We start from the raw sequence: 20,951 nt of genomic DNA, 5'->3' as shown, positions 1-20,951 counted from the left end.
GTGCTACGTATTTGATATTTGAAAGTGGCCTGATGCGTGTTGTTGATTTTTAAGCCAAAACATTGCTTTTAAACACGAACTGCATAGACTCTGCTGCTCATTCGTTGATTTGGATATAGCCGGCTAAATGTACGCAGTTGCGTATAGTTGTTGTTGTTGTGGGCGTTGAAGGAAAAACGTTAGAGTGACAGCTACTATGAACCAATCAAGGCAGGGGTATCGGGTTTCAGTTGCAAAAAAAAACGATTTCAGAGAAAGGCTTGTTGTTATCCCTCAAAGCGCAAGTGAACACTCGCTAATCTTAGTTTCGTTTCTGTTGGATTAAACAATATCACAAGATGGGAGCTTGCATGGCTTTGTGCTCGATAGCCAGCTGCGTAAGTATAAAGTAACAACAGTTTTCTTAAACAGGTATCTAACAAGCCTATTTTGTTAAAGTATGGGCTTGTATCAGTAACTTTAACTAAATCTGCTCGTCAACCGTTTCTAGGCCTTTTCGTTGTAGTAGTCCCTGTGTGGCTAAATTATAATTGTCCGTGTGGTATTCATTGTTTTTTATCCTGGTAAAACATATCTCACGGTGGTGGCGGGCGGTTATCGGAGTTAGGCGCAGTAGTTTCGACGAACGTGGAAAATACGTGATTTCCGTGTTTAAAACTAGTTTCACCGCCCAGGCTCCACAATGTTGAATTCCATTAGTCACACCTCCTGATGGGAACTTCCATCGACTCGGTGGTTGTTTCGCTTTTGAATGTCCAATGTAAACTAACTAACATTTTGTGTGGATTCACACTGACCTCAGGACGTGCATGGCTACCATGTGACCTGTATTATATTTCAAGGGGTGGTTAAGCAGTGTGGCACGTTGCCTTCATAATGTATGTATTGTTGACCAATTTGGAGCCAAAGACATCTGTAAGTCATGCATGCATTACACTGATCTCTCTCTCACACACACACACACACACACACACACACACACACATATATATACACATACACACACACACGCTAGTTAATTTATGACATATTTCTGTATTTCAAACCATTAACGGATCTGTCAGGTTTCCGATATGTGTCCCCCCCAATGTTAAACTCATTCCTACGCCCCTGATTCTTGGTATAAGGCCAGCGTTATACACTTGTCTTTAGATATATGGGTAGAAGAGAGGGTTAAGACAGTGGAACCTTTAGTGAGGGTAAGGTTTAGCCATAAGGCTAGAGATGGTACCTTTTAGGTGTTAAAGGGGACATACTATGAAAACAACACTTTTTCTGATTTGGGTTGTTTTGGGTCTCTGGTGCTCCCACATTCATACAAACTTTGAAAAAAGACTGTACATTTTTTGAGTGCCATATGCATTTCTGAAAGTACCCCGCCTACAGTTACCAAATGAGCGAGTCATTTTCGGCGCCCCCTCCTATGTAGGAAGGGGGCACATTTGAATAATACCTCCCACTTCCCCACACCCCTCCAGTCAGAGCATAGCTAAGATTTTGTGGACCAGCGGACGAGCGCTTGGCAGAGATCTTCGCTGATTTCGGCAGCAGGAATATTCCATACAAAAATAGATGTCTAATTTGTCAGTTTGCCATGTGACTGCCTGGCAGGGAGTCCGGCGGAGCTGCCGGACTGCGGGGGAGCTTCGACGGCAGTCCGGCAGCTCAGCTCCGGGAGTACAATCCCTTTCTCCTCCATGTCGCGTTTCAATATGGACTTCAGAGAGTCAAGGCTAAAGTTCCTTTCCCCAATTCTTCTCAACCATGGCCGAGATAACCCACACTACGAGTCTTTACTTGTTGTGGAAGTACCACAGACGTCAGACGCAGTCTGTATGATTCATAATATCATCCGAGGCGCACATAGCTTTTGGTCGTGATATTAGATATATTATATAAATACCTATAATAATAATAATAATAATAATAATAATAATAATAATAATAATAATATTATTATTAATATATTATATAGATATAGAGCTCCGGGAGTCTGCAAAAGGCAACAATCAATTCCGGCTGGGGTTCAGTCTGACAGCTCATTGGTCAATGGGCAGCAGCTCATTTGCATTAAAGCTACAGACACCAGAAACAACACATTCCCAAGGGACTGAAACAGAGGGGAATAGCGGTAGGCAAGATATTTTTCCTTAAAGCTATTTCCAGCAAACAGCTTCAAAAACATGTTTTCTGGAACTCATATACTATGTTTACTTACCATAATATGTCTCCTTTAAGTTACAGTTGAGTTTAGATATATGGGTAGAAGAGAGGGTTAAGGCAAACCATTAGAGAGGGTAAGGTTTAGCCATAAGGCTAGAAATGGTTCCGTTTAGGGTTACTCATGTCTTCTCCCCCTCTCTCCCCCTCTCCCCCCTCGTCTCCCCTCCAGGCGTCCTGTCTGTGCGGCTCGGCCCCCTGTCTGCTGTCGTCATGCTGCCCGTCGGCCTACAACTCCACCGTGACCCGGCTGGCCTTCTCCTTCCTCCTGCTGCTGGGGGCGCTGGTCTCAGTCTTCATGGTCCTGCCCGGCATGGAGACGCAGCTCAAGAAGGTGCTGTGTTTTGTTAAGAGGATAGGGATACACAAAGTTTTCGGCTGATCTTCTGTTATCAATTTTGAAACCGTTTATGGGAATGATAATCGTCATGGGAGCGACGTAGGAATGAATTTGTATGAACTTGCGCTCGTTCAAGGACATTGTGACGAAGGGCTGACATTGTGACGTGTGGCGGCAGTGCCCCTATTTTGGTAATGAAGGTTTCTGCCAAATTATTCAATTAGATTTATTATTGGCCCAGAGTTTCATAATTGGTGGATCCCTGCTTTTGAATATCTTTGCCATATTTATTAATTTCAATAACATGCATTCAACTACTTGACCTCATTTTCATGTTTGCCCATCAGATTCCGGGGTTCTGTGTGGATGGGGCCAGCATACCTTTCACAAACAAGGTGAACTGTGATGTGATGGTGGGCTACAAGGCGGTGTACCGCATGTGCTTCGCCATGGCCTGCTTCTTCTTCCTCTTCTCCATCATCATGATCCGCGTGCGCAGCAGCAAGGACCCGCGAGCATCCATCCAAAATGGGTACGGTTACGTTGCAGTTCGCATGGTTTATTAAGGAGAGAGTGGCGCCACCTGGTGGTGGGGCCCTGGTAATGCACATCCCTTATACACCCACAAGTTGTTTTTCCTCTAAACGGTTGTGATTTACGTTCACAGATTCTGGTTCTTTAAGTTTCTCATACTGATTGGTATTACTGTTGGAGCCTTCTTCATTCCAGACGGGATGTTTACCACAGGTAGGCTGTAGAATGATCTTTCTATACAGATGTTTCCCTTGCACAATAACTCACCTGAAGTAGGTTAACTCACCTGCCCATACTGACAGGTCAAATGGAGCCATTATGAATCTTAATTTGAATTCTAATTCCTTTATCATTCCTTCATTATAATTATATCTTTGCAGTTTGGTATTACTTTGGCGCCGTGGGCTCTTTCTGCTTCATCATCATCCAGCTCATCCTCCTGGTGGACTTCGCCCACTCCTGGAACCAGTCCTGGCTGCAGAGGGCTGAGGACGGGAACACCAAGGGCTGGTTTGCAGGTAACCGTAGCGGACCAAGTAGTCAGAACCTCCAAGATACCTCCTAGACTCCTTTTAAAATCCAGAGGAATGCCAAACACAACTCTGGACAACATCCTGTTGTTGGGATTCTATCTCAACAACGAAGTTAAGCACACAGTGCATGGCTGTTGCCGGGCTGTATTTAAATGTAGAAAATTTGAAAACCTTATCTTACGTTTCTCTTGACTAGCGTGTGTTCTTTTGGCTTTAAAGATCCCATATTATAACATCAGGTGTGAGTGTGATTAGCCATTACAAGCCGTTTTGAAAATCTGCCCCTTCTGACTTCACAAGTGGGCATGTCCAACTAGACGTGTGCTGGATAGATCATTCTACCAGCCTACCCAGTGGACTGTAGCAAACGTTGCTCATCTATCCGTCGTAGATCTAGGTGGACACGCCCACTTGATGTGTGGGATGTCAGAAAAGGCAGATTTTCATAACTGCTTGCAACGGTTAATCACACTCACACCCGGTGGTATAGTATGGGACCTTTTAAAGACAATCAACGTACCCTCCGGCCTACCCTTATGGTAGGCCGGATGTCGATCGCCGCGGCAGCTATGTAAACATCGTATCATCATAGCAGCGCGACACAGTGTAGCCTGCTCAATAAAAAAACAGTAGGCCTAAATAAAATAAAAACAATAAAAACTGCCCCATCAAGCTCCCATTGCACGTCTTCCTACCCAAGATTGCAGAGGAACGTCTCCACCTCCTTGTTCGCCCAAGTTAAAGTTTTGCGGGACATGTCCATGGTCCAGAACAATACCTTGCGGGTATGCCTACTGTTTGTTTGTTTTTATCCCCATGTCGCCCGGAAGTGACAATTCTGTCGACCAATCAATGGAGGGCGTGTGTAGCTCGAACTTGCCGGCATCCTTTCAGGCGTCTCAGTACCCCAAACAGAGGAGTACTGCGAGACGAGTACGGATCAGTACGGCTCAGTCCGGGTCACGCCCACTTTTGGCGGTGGAAACGCGATCCGTGCCGCAACTTTGCGAACCGAACCGCACCCTCCGGTGGAAACGCGCCATATGTCCGTCTCTCTCAGCCCTGATGCCCTCACCATAATCCACTATGTCTGTCTCTCTCAGCCCTGATGTCCTCACCATAGTCCATTATGTCTGTCTCTCTCAGCCCTGATGTCCTCACCATAGTCTACTTTGCCTGTCTCCCTCTCAGCTCTGCTGTCCTTCACCATCCTCCACTACGTTCTGGCCTTCATCTCGCTGGTGCTGCTCTACGTCTTCTACACGCAGCCGGACGACTGCACCGAGCACAAGGTCGTCATCAGCCTCAACCTCTTCTTCTGCATCATCGTCTCCATCGTGGCCATCCTGCCCAAAGTCCAGGTGATTCCCATCCTCATCCGCTCTCTGGGACTCTTGGGGAGAACAATGTGAAAGGATGGGCAGAAATAATCCGAGAAGGCTTTTCTCTGAAAGAAAAATGTTTTTGCTCTACCTAAAACAGCATAGTGCTCAAGAGTGTCATTAGAAAACGCAAACTTTTATATCTGGATGGTCTCACAAGGCTGACCATTACCAGTGATGTCCTTTGCATTATTACTACGCAAATTTGAATGAGTTTGCAATACACTGATTTGTCTGTGCATCCTCCCCCTCAAGTGATGCAAGCACCTATTGAAAGCCCAGCTGGCAGTCAAGGCCTTCACATACACAGAGGGATTGATTTAGGCTAGGGTAATTCAGTCATCAGAACTGGGCTTGAACATTACTAAGGGTTGTGACGTTCTCCACTCTCCAGCCTGTTCCTCCACCGGTCTTGCTCATAACAACCTAACATAAACAGAACGTCAACGCATTATCAGGAGATGCAAAAAAACAGTTTAACCTTTGAAATAAAATATGGTCGCCTATTGATCCTGGTAAACATCCTGGCCGTGGTTATTTATTGGTTGTCCTTTTGTGTTATGTCGACAGGAGGCCCAGCCCACCTCCGGCCTGCTTCAAGCCTCCCTAATCACCCTCTACACCATGTACATCACCTGGTCGGCCATGACCAACAACCCCAGTGAGTGCCTAGGATACCCAGTGCAGCACACTTTGATTTGACACTTCCGTTTTGAAGAAATTCAATGACTGCTCCGATTGCAATTGGGTGAGGGAGTCTCAGTTCCTCGACAAACAAGGAGCGCCGCAGTCTGCACGATATAAACACAACGGCGGAGCCAGAGGACAGTGTAGCAATCGAGAGAGCGGTCGTAACAGTTTGGTCTGAAATAGAGGGAAGGAAGATATTAAAAGAGCTACAGGAATGTTCACAGAAGGTTTTTTCAGAGGAGATAATGATCTTCCTTTAACTTCCAACTGGCTTCCACAAGAGTGAAGAGAGCAGCAGCCTCACCAAGTTATCTCATCTGATTAGCTAGTTTTTTTTTTTTGAAGAAGAAGAACGTAAAGCCGTGCCAGATCTAGAAAGCCATTGCTGCCCAGCTCAGACCAGAGTGATATTCATTGCAACACACAAATTGTAGTATCTGAACGGTATTCTGAATGGTATATCTCAAGCGGCTATGGAAGCACACGTTATTTCAAATTTGGTCACTAACGCTACACAAGGCGAAGTTTATGTGACAGTAATCTCACATTTGTGCTCTGACACACCAAGAGACTTCACCAAACCCAGTCCAGTCCAACAGTATGTCTACATTAAGTCGTTATCCAAAAGCGACTTCCAATCGAGGAATACAATCGATTTATAGGGAGCATCTGGCCTGGAGTCAAGCAGCCAGAGCGACTTTAAGCTGTCAGAAAGAGGGTCACGGTTTCACTAGCTTGTAGTTCAGAGTGTTGCGTCTACCTTAAAGTCAAACTCTGCTTTATTGTTAGTTCCAAAATATGCGGCATACAAATAGAGCCATCGAAATTAGGTCTGTCTCTGACCCACGATGCAATAAGGAGAAAAGGAGAAAATTAGGTAAAATAAAATAAGTAATATTTACAATAAATAAATTCTGAATAGTGCAAAATAATTCTGAATAATGCAAAGTTAAGGCAAAACAAAACGGTATACATAAAATAATGTTAAAGTGAATTGATTTGAAATGTGCAATATGGGGAACATTATGAGTTCCAAGTCTAGAGTTCTGGGGTACATGAACCTGTGTCCAATCAATGTGTGTCCCTCCCCACACAGACCGCAAGTGTAACCCCAGCCTGCTGAGCCTGGTAACCCCCCCTGGCCCCCCACCCACTCCGGCCCCGGGACTGGCCCTCGGTGCCACCCCCAGCCCCCCCAACTCCCCCCAGTGGTGGGACACCTCGGACGCCGTGGGGCTGGGCATCTTCCTGTTCTGCACGCTCTATGCCAGGTAGGCCCTTTTGGCGACGCTGCTCGGCGTTTGAGGTTTGGTGTTTCTGCCTCAGGCGTGGTTAAAGGGGATATACCACCAGGTCTGGATAGATGAGCAACGATCGCTACAGTCCACTGGGTAGGCCGGTGGACTGATCTGTCCAGCGCACATCTAGGTGGACACGCCCACTTGTGATGTCAGAAGAGGTGACGGCAAATCACACTCACACCTGGTGGGATAATATATCGCCTTTTAACATGCCGTAAGCATGACAATGATTATGTCGTTATATGGCAGCACTTTTGATGTAAGAGCAGCACCGTGCCGGAGATTCTGTCGTTGCCGAAAGTTTAACGGTATTCACCTTTGACCCCGGGATGAGCAGAGAGTGCCAAACAGCTCTTGACTAAGCATGTGTTAAAGCTATAGAGGGCCATTTGAGTCCATATCCAAGTCTTATCCGGCGTGTTTATACTTTAATGTATGTAAGTAGGAATGTGTTTTGAATGTAGAATATCGTTAGCCTCATAGCAGAATTGCCCAGGTCACCTGTTAAGGTTCGTCTTGCATTGGCGTCAAATAGATGACTTAAGCAGGTAGTGATTATGGAATGTACAAAGCACTCTGATTGACTTAGGATTTAGCCAATGAGGCAGTAGCGTTGGAGAAGAGAGTAGAGCTAGGTTAGATTTGACAATTTGGCAAAAATATAACTTTGGCAAGTATGCTATGAGGCTATCGATATTAAACTAAAATAACAAAAACGTCTTGGATGAGCTGAAGCTTTTAATGTTTTCAAAGTTGATCCTCGTACGTGGCTGTCTGTCTGTCTGTATATGTATTGCACGGTATCCATGACACCTCCTCTCCCGCTTCCTCCGCCCCCCTCCTTCAGCCTCCGCTCCTCAAACAACGCTGCGGTGAACAAGCTGATGCTGACGGAGGAGGGCCAGGGCCTGACGGCGGAGTACGAGGCGGCGGGCGAGGACGGCGTGCGGCGCGCCGTCGACAACGAGGAGGAGGCCGTCACCTACAACTACACCTTCTTCCACCTCTGCCTGCTGTTCGCCTCGCTGCACATCATGATGACGCTCACCAACTGGTACCTGTGAGTATCTTCCAGCTGGTTGGTTGTATGTTTGTTTTCAGATTTTGGGAATTGTTAGATTTGATCCTGATTTTCCATTTTGACAGATTAACAAACATTGTTATTGATCCAGGGGGATTACTTGTCAACGTCTATAACTTTGTTCCTATTTCTACTTCATATCAATTTAATAGAAATGTGAATAAAACAAAGTTTTACGTTAAGAAATTGAATAATCATGCGATTTTAAACGAGGGAGAGGGTTGACTTTTTGGTTTAAACTTTTCCAAGAAGAAACCTATTTTAGATCTATGGTAAACGACACATTAAAGGAAGCTTGGCATTTTGTGCCCTTAATACGGCTCTGAGGCACCGGTACTGGCTCCGTGTATATCATCCAACCTTTCCCTCCTCCGACCAGGCCGGACTCAGACTACCAGTACATGAGGACCACCATGCCAGCCGTGTGGGTGAAGATCTGCTCCAGCTGGCTTGGTCTGTCCATCTTCCTGTGGACCTTGGTGGCTCCTGTGATCCTCACCAACCGAGACTTCAGCTGAGACACATGTACTCAAATATGCACAGCCAAAGCTAGTGGCTCATCTAACGCTATAGCAGCCGGCTAACCACGTGCTTGGTTAATACAGTTGCCCTTTTAACTATTACTGTTGCCTTTTTCAGGTGAAGTTGCCAAAGATCAGAATGTTACTTCACTACAGTTGAAAGTTTGATTAATTTTTATCAGCTTAAAGGACTCATGAACCATAACATATTTGCACTTTGGAGGGATCAAAAATTTATCTTTTGGCAAAGCTTTTTTAAATATGTTCACTTTTATATTACTTGTATTACCCCAGTGAAAACAATAAAGATCTTCTTTGTTCATCCGTGGTGTCGAAAGAGTTTAATTCAGCTTTTATGGAGTCCTGTAGGGGGGACTGTTGCTTAGCCAATCAAATCATTTTCTCTCCTCACCCCTACCCACAACACAGCATTACCTCATTCGATATATATAGTTGCCTCATTTGAGATATATATATATATATATATATATATGTAATATGTATGTATATATATATATATATATATATATTCTCACACAACTCCTCTGGCCAAAGATGGTAGAATAATTCAAAAAATGTACAACAATAACTTCATATAAAATGTTCAGGATCTATCACTGGTCTGGAAAGTATGAGGGTGAGAAATACGCATGATGTCATCTTGTCTGGCCGAAAGAAATCCCACAAAGAGCCCCCCCCCTTCCCCTCCTAGTCACATGATCGTGTTGAAATGTGACTTGGTTTCCTCCTTGGAAGAATTCCTGTGTGTGTGTGTGTGTGTGTGTGTGTCTTTCCGTGTGAGTGTTTGTTTGTGTGTGTGCATGCACACACGTACGTACATCTGTATATACTGGCACAAGAGGCACAAAGGAATGTGTCTGGGCTCAGGCTTGGGGTTATCACAAGATCATGATTAGTTGTGCGTTGAACACTGTAGACTGACTGTATGTCCCGCCCTCTCTCTCCAGGGCAGAGCTGAGGGAGGGTATATAGAGCCACACAGTCATTTACATTTCACCTCTGGGTGCCTCTTAACACAGGGCCAGATCCCTGTGTAAAGGTAGCAAACAACTATTTGTTTACGAGGCTGATATTCGAAAAAAATATGATGAGGATGAGGCCTTGACCATCACTTTTGAGGGCAGTGTCCAATTATGAAAGATATATCATCCTGTCTCACCCGAAATGTAAAACAAAGTAAACTTGTGTCCTTTTTTAATATTTAATATTAACGAAAATAAAAAATCTGCAGCACAAATTAAACCCTGAAAAAAAACTACATATCCAGTTGTCAGATTTAAAGACTACTGTTGAATTCTAACAACGTTCTTTCATTCTTCTATTTCTTTAATTTTTTTTTTTCTCGGTTTGACCTAGCCTGTTGTTCATCATACATATCACTGTTTTAAGTAGGCTAAAGGACAAATCCGGTGTAAAATGGATCTGGGATGTTTAGTATGATAACGAGTTGGGATGTTCGTTTGGGAGCAAAAAGGCGCATGTATACGCATTCTTACGTTGGCTGTTTTTAGCCGATTCTACCAAAAGGGTCTTAACATATAAAACGAGGCATTGATAACTTTTTAAGTGTACAGATTGTTTATTAAAAAGGACGTTTTATACACACAATACCATCAGTAGTTCACCCGTAGACGCCATCTTGTTTTTAGGACTCGATAAGTAGATTGACGAATACAGAGATTGTGCCATCCGTCAACAACACGCAAGCTCTGTGTTCGCCAATCTACTTATCGAGTCTTAAAAACAAGATGGCGTTGACGAGTGAACTACTGATGGTATTGTGTCTATAAAATGTCCATTTTAATAAATAATCTGTACACTTATAAAGTTATCAATGCCTCGTTTTATATTTTAAGACCCTTATTATACAACCAAAGAAGTGTCGGGCTACTTCTAGCCTTTTAAGTGGTTTAAAATAGCGATTACATTTTTACCATAACACATGCCCCCATCGTTTCAAGTTTATAGCGTTTTGGTCGAATCGGCTAAAAACAGCCAACTTAAGAATGCGTATACATGCGCCTTTTTGCTGCCAAACGAACATCCCAACTCATTATCATATTAAACATATCCCAGATCCATTTTACACCGGATTTGTCCTTTAATAGTAGGCTCTGTTCTTAATCAGCACGAACCTGATTAGTCTAGTGATCTGATTGACACGGGTGGCTGCTAGGCGTGTCACCCCCCTGTACAGATGTGATCAGTCACCTAATGCTCTTACATAATGAACGAGAGAGAAATGAGTTGCATAAACTGGTTAGAATCAAGCTCTTAATTGGGCCGTGTGTATGTGTGTGTGTGTGTGTGTGTGGGGGGGGGGGGGGGGTAGGTTCATGATGCTATACGGCCTCGTGCATATACAACAGCACCACGGTCAGCGCATTGAAAAGTACCAAAAATAAATAAAGAAGCTAACCTGGCAACCCCGGAGTACAAATCAAGCGACCCTCTGAGCTCTGGTTCCCGTCACGACCTGGGCAGACCATGGACCTATTAAAGAAGGGCAGACCCAGGAGTCTCCATTAGAAGGTTAACATGTGCTGCTGCTGCTGCTGCTGCTGCATTAGCGCTTACTTAATCTCTGTTGGCATATATGGGTCTGCGGAGCAGCCAAAAATAAACCTTGGTTGGAGATGTATCTAAAAGCACTTTGTAGAGGTAGAAAGGAAAATAACTTTTTTTTTGTCAACTATCTGTCTCGTCTTAGATACCACCCTGGTAGACGTTGAAAGATGTATACAGTGCCATTATGTAGGCTTATGTGTTTAGCCTGCGATATTGCTGTGGTTGCCTGCGATATTGCTGATATCTATTGTTTTGTTTGCGCATGTGAGATCCTTGCAATAAGCAAACTATACACGCACGCACGCGCACACACACACACACACACACACCGCCTGCCTCCTGTTTTCACAGATAAACAAATTAAACACATGAAAGAGATAATGTAACAGAACCGAAATTAAATGGTCTGATTCATATTTTTCTAAGCGAAACCCCACCACTTGTAACACAATAATAAAACGTTCCTACACACAACGCCACTGTTAGGGGGCGTGGCGTGTCACGCTAGTCTCGTGTGTGCCAGGCGGCGCGCTGAATGTGCGTGGTCCGAGAGAGCCAGCGTGTTTGGGTTGCGCTCCAGCAGCGGTGTGTGAGTGGGATGCTGCCGTGGTGTGTAAAACTGCAGCATCAACTTTACAAGGTGGAGGGAGCACCAGAACACAGCTTCCGCTCCCATCCCGTCCCGCCACTAGCATCGGGCGCTCACTAACGGTAAGGCTCTATTCCTTTTTCTTTCCAACATCAAATCGCTGTGTTTGAGAAGGTGCAGGACTCGCAGATGCTAGTTCATTATAATTTGAATGAAGCCCGTTGGTATTTGAACTGGTTCCGGTGATTTTATCCTCATATCGGACCGTCATGGGAGGTGTTTCTGAAGGAACCGCGACTGCGCCGCATACAAGTGAAGTTGGGGCATCCACAACAGGGAGCAAACGTTCACATGCATTGTAGGGCATCTTTCACACATTTTGATGACTAAGTTGTTTAATGGGTCTGAGTAACAGGCACTGTTTTCATTGAGATTGTTGGGCATTATGATTAATTAATTTAATTTCGCTTCCGCAACTGCTTTTGTCTGTTAGGGAATGGCGAGATGAGGTAAGCGGAGGGTTTTGCAGAAACTACAATTGACCCAGAGAGACAGTGTAGTTGTTATTATGATGGTACGGTGGTGTCCTATACGCGGTAAAAGCTTATAGCTTGTCTTGGTGGTCCGAACATATCCCGTTCTTCCCCAACCGGGGGTCATTCATTGTCCATGTGGGGACAGGGAGAGGGAAGGCAGGGACCGGGGAGGCGGAGGAAGAGGAAGATGAGGATCCGAGCTACAACGCTATGGGTTCGCTCCCGCACAGTCGCAGCAGGAATTATGCAGATTGAAACCGAAATATCTGCTTTACGCACGAGTGGACACAATACGGTTGGACTTGGGCGACCGCTACGATAACATAGCATAACGTGGGGAGATGCATCGTCTGTAATATGGATTAATGTCACGTGTCGGTGGTTTGAAATTGCAATTCCGCTCCGATGTTATGACCCGAGATTTCGCTGGTTAAAGCCGTTTATTCAAACCATTTGTGCACTACCACTAGCAAACACGCAGGCCTGTGTATGCATGACTGCTAGGAATACAACGTCCTCCGTCTTGCTAACCGTCCAACATGACATCATTGCATGAGAAACAGGCCCTTCTGGCTCGTTTTTTTTTTGCAAATCAAATCGCCAATAATATTACATAATCAAAACTCGAGCGGGTTAAATTATTATTTTTTGTGTAGACTATCCCCCCCGTGGTACCCTTTTGCCTGGCTGCCAGCCTTAATGTTCCGGCGACATGGAAGCTCTACGCACAAAAGGTCTGACTGTGTTTCGTGTCATCGGCGGTAAGAGCTCGAGACCAAATTAGATTTCAGCGCCTATGATGCGCCGCCAGTCATACCGCAGTAGATGCTCCACGTGCTGCGTTGTGAAGCGATGTCTCCGCATGTCCAAAACCACCCCCAGCGTATTTGCTTAGAATTAATAAGTAAAGGAATACACGGGCGAGACGTGTGAGTACGTAGACGTTAATATCAATCGAACCAAACGCCGTCTTGCGCAATCAAAGCGCATTTAAGGCCTACGTTTCGGAGAAATTGGGAGAGCTACAGCGATGCTCCCACATTCATTGCTTTTTCTCGTTGACTGGATTAGGGGCCAAATGAGGACAACTGCAGGCTGCAATATTACTGGTTTTAAAATATACCCCCCCTTACCACACACACACACACACACACACACACACACACACACACACACACACACACACACACACACACACACACACACACACACACACACACACAAATGCACCCTCCCTCCCTCACTCACCCACTTTCTCTCATAGCCTATTTGTCTTTCTTCCTCTCTTAAGATAGGCCATAGTAATCTGAAAGCCAGGTATAAAGCCAGATATACTCCTCCATCTCACTGATGTTAAAAAAACATCTTAAAATATAACAACCTTCTTTTCGTACGTGTCTTCCAAAGTCCAAATACCAATCACCTTTTCTGATATGTGTTGCCGCAGGGCAAACTGGCCCAGACTGTTCACCGTCTTGACTGCCTATCCCCGTTGGACGTGGATGTGTCTTCTATCTCAGCAGGAAATCCCCATCTCTATAGAAGTCATTCAATTCAGCATTCAACCCATAGAATTGTCATCATAATAGAGCCACATATGTCTTCCGACCCACTGTTGGACACTCGCGATGCCACTTTCCTGCTGTGATTCCCAAGTTCTTCACCACCCTACTCATCTTCGGTGAAGAAGGAGTCCCATGGCTGCATACTGGCCTTATTGTAGCACAGATAGGCCTTGCGCCTTCCCCGCTGTTTACCGATGGATCCAAAATGGTGTCCGCGTGCGTGCGCCGTGCGCGTGTGGTTCCTCGACACCTGACATGAACGGCGGAGCTTCTAAAAACAACAACAAGGGGAACCACAAAAACCTACCCCCCCGCCCCTGGAATGCTTGCAGATGTGGTCGTCAACGGTCAACATTGATGCAACGTAAATGTTTTGGCTACCTGTCCGGGATGGGAGATTCTGGTTGCCGCGCTGGTCGGTTTGTCGGTCGGAAGAGCTCCTCTTGGACGAACCACCGTGGCCCCTGTGCTAAAAGGGCCCCTCTGTTTGGGTCAGCCCCCCCTCCCCTTGAACCGGGCCCTTTTTACAACCCAGAGGGGACCACGTTTTATGCTTGTGTCGTCCTTGAGAGTCCTGATGGTGTGGATATAGGGGGCACTGTGTGGACACTGAGGCTTTGGGGGGCCACGTTTACTTTTTGTTTATTTATTTTCGTACAGTATGCTCTAGGCGAGTCCAGAGAGCCGAGGGTGGGTGGGTGGGTGGGTGGGGGGGGGGGCTCACAGTCTACCCCCCTGTTTTGTGTATCGCGTGACATGACAGGAAATTAGTTGACATTGGTGGTGGTGGTGGTGTCGCGCTCATTTTGAAAATGGATCCTGCTGGTGACGATGGAGTAGTAGTTAAGATGTTTTTGTGTGATTCAAGACAAAAAAAGGCTCTGTTTTTCGCTGGAGTTCTGTTTTCCAGCAGGAACTCTCAAACGTACTTGTCATCCATCAGGAGTGCGTTTTGTTTTTCGGCACCGTTCTTACAATCCATAACTTCGATAGTCGTGCTTTATGAACAAATCCTCACTGTGCCAATGTGGTTTATATCCCAGGATTACGCATCGTCTATCCCAGGAGAGTAAAACCAGTCCCTTGTCCCGATGAAGGATTGGAGTAGCGTAGAAATAAATCATTCACACCACCGGTGCATCCCAGTCGCTGCACTCACTGGAATTCCTGTTTTTGCACGTATCACACAACAGAGCAAGCGTTGTGTATCACTCAGGGTGCGTCGCACGCTCAAACACACACACACTGAAATGAATGCAAAACCTAAACGCACACCAACACGTTAACGTACACACATGAACACACACATATACACCCACAAATACACACCCCAGCAAACATGGCGGTGATATCACTGCGGCAGGATGAGGAGGAGAGGGAGGGGGGGATTGCGGTCGGGGACCCCAATGTGGCCCAGGTCATCAATCATCCGTCCCCCCCTCTCTACTATACCCTCGGGTGGACCCCCGACCCCATACACACACCCTACCCTGGGCCGGGGTCCAAGTCAGGGACAGGAGCAGCTGAGAGCCCACAGGCAGCCGAGATTGACTCATGCTCACACCCATCAATGAAATTAGTGAGAGAGAGTGTGGGTGTGTTGGTGTGTGTGTGTTTTTATTTGTATGATTATATTTGTGTGTGTCTGTGTGTACTGTTTGAGGTAAGAGATTGTTTCCATCAAAAAGTGTGTGCGCGTGTGTGTGTGTGTGTGTGTGTACGTGCGTAAGGAGAGACATTGTGTTCATCAACGAGTGTGCCTGTGTGTGTGTGTGTGTGAGTGAAAAGTGCTTGCCGATGCATTTGCTCGCCCACACAGAAACGTGCGGGGAAACGTGGTCGCCGACAGCCTCCTACTTGCATACTGTGTGGACATCTTGCGGCTCGGCGGTTATGTGCGCTATTTGCTCATGGTGTTCATGTGTCTGTGCACGTGTGTGTGTGTGTGTGTGTGTGTGTGTGTGTGTGTGTGCGAGTAGATTTGTCTCTGTGTGTGTGCGTCTGTGTTTTTGCACGTGTATGTGCCCGCACGGGCAAGCATGCATGCGTATGTGTGTGCGTGTGTGTGTGAAAGCACTGCACGTGCACGTACATGTATGGGAATGAGAGCATGTGTGCACTCACCATGAGTTGTCGGGGGCCCTTGGCAGCCACACAGGGGCCCCTACCTCCATAAGGGGGCTTCTGGATACTGTGGTGACCCCAGAAGGAGGGTGTGAGGAGGAGGGGGGGGTTGGCGGGTGAGCTAAGCCGCCCCTCCAACCCTCACCCTCATCCCCGTGGAGAGAGCAGTCTGTCAGGCAGCCACCGGTCACCTATACAGCGGGTCCTCATCACACATCGTGCCAGCGTGTGTACCAGCATCGCTTACGCTCTGGTCCTCTTTGATTTCTGCTAAAAAAAAAACAAAGGCAGGACCTAGAGGGTGTCTGAAATGTGCAGTGGCGTTCTACCTTCTACCATTATTGTAGTAATTATTCCCTGGTCATTTGGAGTCATTACCGAAACGTCAATGAATCACTTGTGTGTTGGGTCAGCTCAAAGCAAGGATGGTTAGGAAGAAAGCCTTTTCACCGGTGGTTTTGACCAAGAATAAATACTGCTTTAGAAACGGTGTGTCATTTGTGCATTTAGTAATTCATTACCGTGCTGTGGTGTGTCAGCAGGTGGTTACGTCCATCTCCCCCCCCCCCCCCCCCCCCCCTGCTACAACCGTCTTAATTTCTCACGGTAGATCAAGGTCATCTTTTCCCCCAGCGCCCATAAACAGACGGATAGATCAACACACAGAGAGAGAGAGAGAGAGAGAGAGAGAGAGAGAGAGAGAGAGAGAGAGAGAGAGAGAGAGAGAGAGAGAGAGAGAGAGAGAGAGAGAGAGAGAGCGAGAGCTAGCTTTTATATTGTACAGGATAACATAAGTGTGGTCTGGTGTGCTTTTGTTGCTCCATGTTTGTTCCAAGCGGTCGAAGCTCTCCTCCGCACATTCTGTGGAGCGTTAGCATTTTGTTACGAATGCCTGTTTCAATCTGCCAGGCTGTTTTACACCGCTGTTCAGACCCGGACCCCCTCGGTCTTCATGGGGCGCGCGCATCGCAATTGTTGTGGCGATTCGTCAGTGGTGTCAAAATATTACGGTCAACGTTGGTGTATCCGGTAACAACAGGCTGTCTCTCTTTCTCTCTTTCTCTTCCTCTCTCTCTTTCTGTCTCTTTCTCTTCCTCTCTCTCTCTTCCTCTCCTTTTCTCTCTTCCTCTCTTCCCCTCCCTCTCTTCCTCACTTCCTATCTCTCTTCCCTTCTCTCTCTCTCTCTGTCTGTCTGTCTGTCTGTCTGTCTGTCTGTCTGTCTGTCTGTCTCTCTCTCTCTCTCTCTCTCTCTCTCTCTCTCTATCATTCTCTCTCTCCCTTTTTTTGCTCTCCCTATCTTTATGGCTGCTATAGATTCCCGGACATATGTGTGTGGGGGTTGATGGCAGTGGTGTGTGTGAATGTGTTTTTGTGAGGGGTGGGGTGGAGGGGTGTAGCAGTTGGAATTGCCTCATCCTTGTGAGTTGATTCACTCTGGGTGAAACAGGGGGTCATGTGACTCCTCTCCTGCTCTCAGGCATTACATCACTCTGAGGGCGCGGAGCACGCCAGGGTTTCCACCGGACAGCCCCGGCCCTCACCGTTTGGTCTGCTGGAGCGCATATGTTATACACACACACACACACACACACACACACACACACACACACACACACACACACACACACACACACACACACACACACAGGACTACTACAGGACCGCATACAATCTATGTCCTGACGGTGACTGTAGTCCACAGAGTCCTGACTGACTGCCAGCGTACAGACTATAGTGTCTATCTTTTTAGCCCTTCCAACGATCATATTTCCATGTTTCCTGTCTTGACCTGAAGAATGTGTTTTAGGTTGTGGGGGTAGGTTGTAGGGATGAGGCTGAGAGCGGATTCCCCCATCAGCCCCGGCCTCTGTAATGCCTACATACCCATTTTGAAGAGGGGTCATCATAGGACAAGCACAGGTGTTGCTCATAACCTTAATTATGGGTTTGCTACTTTTACACACCAGGGTAGTGATCTTACCTTCACTGGTTCAGTCTGCTACCCTGTTCCCTGGTACATTAACAAAGCAGACTCATAATCAGTGCAATGAGCCACAGTTGTGTATTTCCTATGATGACGCCTCTTTGAAAAGGGTCTACTGCGTTTTGTTGGATGTTACGGGGTTATTGGCCTGCTATGTGCTGCTGTAGTTATTCCTAGGTCCTCTTATTGGTGTTTCCCTTGTGTTCTCCTCTGCTGGGTGCCTGATGGCGTGTCTGGCTGTTACCACAACACACGCCCGAAGCAGTCAATAGCCGAGGAGGATGGTTCCTTTAAAATATGTGTGTCATATAATGACACACGTTTGTCATTATTGGTCAACAAGAGAGAGATGCAGATGGGGAGAGTGTATCCTTCCTGGAAAAGGCGTCTAAATAAGGTGCAAAAGATTTGTCGAAATCAATGGCAAAGCAGGTGCCGCCTTTTACCAACCCCAAACCCTTACCCTTACCCTGACATCATACCCGACAGCGGCCCGTTTAGGGGTGAAAAAGGGTATCTTTTTCTATTTTCCTCTGTCAGCAGCGAGCTTCTGCCTGGAGTGTCGCAACTTCACCACAAAGTACACATGAACTTGCTCATGCCCGCTCCCGGGAGAAGCCCGAATTAGCCAGGGGGGGTCAAACAAAGTTAGCAAGACTTGTAAATCCTGCTAAATTTAGCGTTTCCTCTTTCCATTTCCAATTTATTTTCCGCTGGTCGGGCACAATGGCCGCCGTTGTACGGTGTCCGCTTCTCCCCCCCCCCCCCCCCCCCCCCATGCCCGCTGGTTGCAGGATCTGTCATGGCCGACGGGCGAAGAAGATCAATCGCTGTGTTTGGTTGTTTCTCTGGATAAAACCTCTTTTGTGTCAGTCGCTGTGTCTTGTGTGTTGTTTGTAACTCCGATACCGTACTTTTATAAGGAGCAGGGTTACCCATGGCGTAGCCAGAGGATATGTTCTGTGGTAGGCTGAATAGGAACTAAAGTATTTTCTTCCTCTTTTTTCATCAGAGAAAAATATTTTCTCAGCAGTAACTGCAATTTTGTGTGTTTATTTTTGGGGCTGTTTGGACTGAATGTGCGGCCGTTTATTTATTCATGTTTTGAGTTAACAAGTGTTTTCTATTAGTTTGGTAGGATGTTTCCGGTAATTAGAATATATATATAGATATAGATATTTATCTATATCTATATATGTATGCACGATAATGGCGCCTGTGTTGTTTGAATACGTATTTTTTCTCACATGCATTTGAATGTTTTGTTAATGTGCCTCCGTAGCAAATCTGGTCACCTGCCAACCACCGTCTGTAAAGGATTGGTCAGCATGTGCTAATGATGGTAAGCTGTGTCATAGAGTGGTGGTACAGCACACACACACACACACACACACACACACACACACACACACACACACACACACACACACACACACACACACACACACACACACACACACACACACACACACACACACACACACTCACATACTGGTAAAGTATTAGGCAGGCTGGATGAGAGGGAGTCACTGTCTGGTTCTGGTACGGGGTTCCGGGATGTTCTCAGAACGGTTGTCTGAACCCTGGGGGGCGCGGGGGGGGGGGGGGGGGGCTGTGGGTGTAGCTACATGCTGTGGGTGTAGCTACATGCTAGGTTTGGGTGTGTGTGTGTGTTTGGATAGGTGCGGGGGCACAGTGAGGGCAAACAGATAGAAATGCACACAACCGACACACACACACGGAACTCTGCGTGGTTACACACACATCGTAATGCACACATGTGCCACCAGACCCCCACCAACCGCCCGCTCCCCTGTCGACCTAAACAGCTTTTTTATTTATACAGCCAGCTATACCCAATGGAAATAAACGGCAGCTAAATAAGGTGCACTTTGTGCCCCTTTGACTGGGCCGTACGAGGGACCCCTGAGCGCACGCCGCGCATCAGCATATTCACCGCCTCAACCCGACGGCCTGAGCCACACGTTCCAGAAGAGACCGTGAGCCACAGCAGGGTTCGTGAATTGTTGTCTACATAGGGAAAGTAAAGACTGCGTGGGAAAGTCAAAGATTCTGTTATTCTGATGAAAATAGGATATTAGTCACCTGGCCTGACACGACTGATTTGTAAGGCCGGAACACCGGGAAGGTCGTCCTTGGGAACTCAAGTCTATCGCCGGCAATCACGTAGATCAGATTGATTGATGTGCGACGCCGACGGTTTGATCCACTGTGGTTTGGACAGAAGCAAATTACTTCACGATGGATCCTTGTGAGCGCGTAACCTCTCGAATCCATCTGCCTCGCGAGTTGAGGATGTTAGGGCAGGAATAAACATAAAGATATGGATGATCCTTCAGATATTGATTAGCGATAGTAGTACATGGTGTGGTTCTCTGCGTAGCTGCTTGTGTTTCATAAAACAGTGTGGTCCGCGTTATCAGCGTTTGGAATTGGTCTAACCTTTATTTAACAAGAAGAGACTCATTGAGATAAAAATACATAGTGTTACATCATGGTTACGGAGAAAACAATGTAAAAGGCCAATAGGCACTCTTACACAAGCATACAGGAACCGTTCACGTTTTGAAACATGGACACTGCCTAGAGCTGTTGGTTTAAACAAATTGTCCTTGAGCAATTAAAAAAGGTGTCTTCAAACCCACCTTTGAAGACATGTTGTCTTCAAAGGTGGGTTTCTGTGTGGTGTCCTAACCATAAGATTGGGCTGGTTCTCTGATGAGAAACCTAGTCCGATGAAACTTGGGTAATGTTCACAACATTATATACATATATACACATTATATACCTATTATATACCTTGAAGTTGCTAATGATACATAAACCTTGCCAAAAAAATTAAGTACATACACATTTTCAACAAAACCGTTTCGTAGATCCTGATATGAAACAGATTTCTGCAGGGATTAACGTGAACAAATGAACTTGTGTGCTAAACCAG

At 46.2% G+C, this 20,951-nt stretch overlaps 1 protein-coding gene across 1 annotated transcript; it reads left to right on the top strand.

Moving 5' to 3' along the window:
• Positions 1-238: 238 nt before the first annotated feature.
• serinc2 (serine incorporator 2) lies at positions 239-8,924 on the top strand. The gene is made up of 10 exons (XM_079749917.1): positions 239-377; positions 2,393-2,554; positions 2,908-3,092; positions 3,228-3,307; positions 3,475-3,612; positions 4,819-4,988; positions 5,580-5,670; positions 6,796-6,970; positions 7,848-8,060; positions 8,461-8,924. Exons 1-10 carry the CDS (start codon positions 339-341, stop codon positions 8,597-8,599), a joined length of 1,392 nt encoding a protein of 463 aa, XP_079606043.1. The 5' UTR covers positions 239-338; the 3' UTR covers positions 8,600-8,924.
• The last annotated feature ends 12,027 nt before the right edge of the window (positions 8,925-20,951 follow it).

The sequence above is a fragment of the Pollachius pollachius genome (assembly GCF_949987615.1).
Source record: "Pollachius pollachius genome assembly, chromosome: 13".
Taxonomy (NCBI): Eukaryota; Metazoa; Chordata; class Actinopteri; order Gadiformes; family Gadidae; genus Pollachius; species Pollachius pollachius.
Note: the sequence above shows the minus strand (reverse complement) of the source record. Positions and strands in the feature narration are given on the sequence as shown.